General features: G+C 31.7%; 1 protein-coding gene across 6 annotated transcripts; it reads right to left on the bottom strand.

Annotated features, from left to right (window-relative positions):
* Positions 1–522: 522 nt before the first annotated feature.
* Positions 523–3,490, bottom strand: LOC107903923 (uncharacterized). Of its 6 annotated transcripts, XR_005913487.1 has the most exons (8): positions 3,331–3,490; positions 3,031–3,200; positions 2,858–2,953; positions 2,517–2,711; positions 2,330–2,436; positions 2,180–2,224; positions 1,523–1,808; positions 523–781 (listed from the first exon to the last, which is right to left on the bottom strand). XR_005913487.1 is itself a non-coding variant. In XM_016830131.2 (7 exons), the coding sequence occupies exons 2-6, from the start codon at positions 3,151–3,153 to the stop codon at positions 1,525–1,527; spliced, it is 798 nt and encodes a 265-aa protein (XP_016685620.1). In that variant the 5' UTR covers positions 3,154–3,200; positions 3,331–3,490; the 3' UTR covers positions 523–781; positions 1,523–1,524. The 6 variants fall into 6 exon arrangements, 5 of the variants coding, with proteins under 5 accessions (XP_016685620.1, XP_016685622.1, XP_016685625.1 ...); XM_016830131.2 differs by lacking the exon at positions 2,180–2,224 and having other exon boundaries at positions 2,337–2,436; XM_016830133.2 differs by lacking the exon at positions 2,180–2,224 and having other exon boundaries at positions 2,337–2,436; positions 2,858–2,932.
* Between the last annotated feature and the right edge of the window lie 419 nt (positions 3,491–3,909).

Genomic DNA, 3,909 nt, shown 5'->3' with positions numbered 1-3,909 from the left:
GCTGTTTAGCGCCACTAAAAGTATTTGCGGCGCTTCTATTAGCGCCGCAAACAATGCCGCTATTGACAACGCCGCTAAAGAACAAGACCTTTAGCGGCACTTTTCCCAAAAAAGCCGTTATAGAGCAAGACCTTTAGCGGCGCTTTCCCACAAACGCCGCTAAAGAACAAGACCTTTAGCTGCAATTTTTCAACAAACGCCGCTAAAAAAACAAGACCTTTAGTAGCTCTTTTTCCACAAACGCCGCTAAATAATAAGACCTTTAGCAACGCTTTTCCCACAAACGCCGCTAAAGAACATGACCTTTAAAAATATTTTTTAATTAAATAATATTTATTTCTATGATAAATATTATATTATGTTTTATTTTTGAAACTTAAACTTTAAACTATATACATTTTAAGGATAAAAAATATTAATTAAATTAAATTTTCTATTAAAATTTTAACTTTAAAACTAAATATAAAAATTAATGAATTTAAATTTAGAATTTAAATATTATGTTTAAATAAATGAGCAATCTACCTCACAGTTCATCTGATCTATATTAACTCGGCCAATTATAAAAGAAGCTACAAAACACGTAATAATTAACAATCATGGTTAAAGAAGCTAGTACACAAGGTAGCTACAAAACCCGATTTCAATAACACCAAATTCAAGTTCTGACTAAGATAAATGACCATGGAATGCAACATTAAATAAAATTCCACTTGAAGAAGTGCTAAGCCTTGACTTTTCTAGCTTGAAGAGATTGAATCCTCTGCTACACCTTCAATATCTAAATGATGCAAAACCAAATGATCAGATAAACCAACAAACTTGGTAAACAAGAGAAATGTTAAAAATAATACATATATTAGATACATACATACATATATATCTATATCGTTAGACACGTTAAAGATGTTAAAAAGATGTGAACATATGATAAAGACTTCTAAACTAAACCCAAACTCTTAAACACGTTACCCAGATTTAGCATGGGTATATTAGATACATACATACATATATCTATATCTATATCTATATATAATACAAGTATATTAAAAAAAATTAAAACTTCTTGTCATATAATTAAAACACCATACCTCATTTCTAAATATATATAAAAAAAATAGAGAGAAGATTTAATAAATTAGACTAGCAAACAATAACACCATTATATGTCATCAGTTCAGAGCATGTATAAACGGTATTCTGTAACATATAGGATAGAACATTCAGCTATAAGATTAAGCGCAAAAAAAATAGAAGGAAAGCTGAAGCAAATGTATACTATTTTCAGGAACCATATGCAAAGAATATCATTAATTCGATTTAAATTCCAATCCGACTAATTTCTTAACCAAGATGGGAGACGATGATTCAAGAGAATTTACGAGGAAAAAGGACAAAACCAAAGCCAAAACAATAATAGGTGACTGTAGACTCTGCTCACTAAAGCTCATATATTTGTGGCCAAAATTAAAAAGAAGACATTACTTGCTACAAACTCATATATGGTCGATATAAAACTCACCGTTAGGAGCCAATAACGAGACCTTCTCGAGCGATGTTTGTTGTCACACGAAGCACTGCTTGTGCACTTAAAGGAGAGAGCTTTGACAGACAAAATTTCTCCCAAGAGCCCATCTCTGGATTCTCAGATACTACAGTTGAGAGACTGTGGGACTTCTCATATACAGTTTGCAGCTCCAAAAGAAGGGTTCGAGCAGCCTTCCGTGACTCTGGGAGCTGGTCGCTTAGTTGGGATGCAGCTAATTGTATCAATTTGTCAATTCCATATGCTTTAATTCCCTCAACACCTTGATAAAATCAAATGAATAAAAAAAGAAAATTCATAAAATACGACAGGACATCTATCAAATCCTATAAAATAAGGAAAAAAAAACAAGTTATAAAATATTATACATCAAAATAATCATTAATGAGTTGAGTATATTAGTGAAATAATTACTCATCATTTTTTTTTCTTTTTCTAGCTTTGGACCTACTCTCTTTATTGCCTTATCACAAAAATGAATCCTTCTCTCACACTCTTATAGGATCTCTCACAGTCTACTCATTGCCATATGGTTTTCATGCAATCTTCTTTAAATTTTGACCCTTTGTTTGCAGTAAAAATCCCCCACCATAATGGTAAATTATAAATGTTCAGTGAGTATCTTTATAATACCTAGGATTCTTCAAGGACTTAACTACAAGAGGGATCAAATCACCCCTGCACATTAGAAAGAGGAACAGAATGCACTAGTCAAATTAAATCTAAGACACCCGATTCTCTAGTCTTTCTAGTCAGATAACCAAGTAAGAATTGGAGACTAACAGCATACAATGCATTCTTTCCTTATGGAATACTGATAATCGACGAACATTATTGAGTGTTTCAACAATCAGAATCCAATCTTTAGAGTCAAGTCCAGGTAAGAGCTTCTGAAATAGGTATATATGCAAATCAGCAAACAGTACACCAAATATTAGAAATTGAAGTGTAAAATGAAAGTAAATTATACCTTAAGACATGTATCAACATCTTCTAGATCACTCAAGTTCTCAGATTCAATGTATTCTACTTCCGAATTAGCTACCTCCACTCCAACATTTACAGTTTCACCTCCATTTATTTGAACAGAAGCAGAGCTCTTATTGTGCTGCACATTTAAAGTTTCACCTCCATTTATTTGATTAGAAGACAGGCTTTTCTTCAGCTGCTCTTCAACGATATAATCAACGAAAACGAAGATATTTAATTATGAATCTGCGTTCAAAGATATAATCAACGAAAACGAAGAAATCTAAGTAAATCTTTATTAACTTTGATTTACAAAGAGCAGTACCGGGGAAGAAGAAATACCACAGAGGAAGCAATGGATTCCAAGTGGGTCATTGGCTCTCCAACATATTTGACAGTCTTCTTGAAAAACATGTCCCGGTCGAATACCTTCTCTGCCTGTAAGATTTATAATAGAAACGAAAAAAAACACACAGCTGAAAATGCTTAGAAAATGGATGAGAAATATTAGTTACTTCTGATTTTAACATTCCCAGGAGATTAAGTGATCCATGATTCCCAAAGACAAGCATGGCCAGTTGAAGGAACATGATGCAATATGCAACAACGTAAGGCATCTGAATCCCAAACCAAGGCATCAACGAGCATTTGGAACCCCTCCTCTCCTCCTAGTACCACAAAGTTCCTGTCAATTATCATTTCCTTTTCCCATTAGAAAACAAATCAAAACCCCTACACCATAATAAATCAAAACTTTTCTACTCCATATATATATACATATAATATCAGAAAAAAAAATATAGGGAAGAAGAGACCTGTTGTATGTAAAGATTAAGAGTCTCATCAGAAAATATATATATATATAGGGAAGAAGAAAAAATAGCAATGGGCATGGAGTTAAAAGTTTTAAAGAACGGTGTGTTTGTAAAGTTGGGAGTTTCAAGGGGGGAAATTAGGGATTTCAGGGGGGAAGATCTCAGGGGGAAAAATTTATAAATGGTGCCATTTTTTTTGTAAAAACGCCTCTATTTCTTACTTTTAACGGCGTTTTTCATAAAAACCCCGCAAAAAATTATTCCATTTTGAACAAAACGATACTGTTTTGCTTTGTTAAAAATCCTTTATTTTGTTTGTTAAAAATTCTTAGTTAAGTGATTTTATAAAACATTTATTTTTTTTATAAATTAAATTTTTATAAAAAAATCAAGTACTCTCAAAATAAATATACTATATTTTAATAAGAAAAAAATAATTAAATGGTTGTAATTAATTATTAAGTTATAATTATCCAATGTAAGCAATTAATCTCTCATATATCAAATTTCTATTAAAGATTGAGAGGTTAATCATGATTTTATATTATTCATTTCCGATCTAATCTCCATTTTATTAGA

Source organism: Gossypium hirsutum, chromosome D05 (assembly GCF_007990345.1).
Source record: "Gossypium hirsutum isolate 1008001.06 chromosome D05, Gossypium_hirsutum_v2.1, whole genome shotgun sequence".
NCBI classification, from domain to species: domain Eukaryota; kingdom Viridiplantae; phylum Streptophyta; class Magnoliopsida; order Malvales; family Malvaceae; genus Gossypium; species Gossypium hirsutum.
Note: the sequence above shows the minus strand (reverse complement) of the source record. Positions and strands in the feature narration are given on the sequence as shown.

Excerpts from the sequence above, each read along its gene's own strand:
- LOC107903923 (XM_016830131.2), bottom strand. The coding sequence starts at position 3,153 with ATGCCTTGGTTTGGGATTCAGATGCCTTACGTTGTTGCATATTGCATC. Across the intron at positions 2,954-3,030 it reads TGGGAATGTTAAAATCAGAA|GCAGAGAAGGTATTCGACCG; the intron begins GTAACTAATATT and ends TAAATCTTACAG. Across the intron at positions 1,809-2,336 it reads CCATAAGGAAAGAATGCATT|GTGTTGAGGGAATTAAAGCA; the intron begins GTATGCTGTTAG and ends GATTTTATCAAG.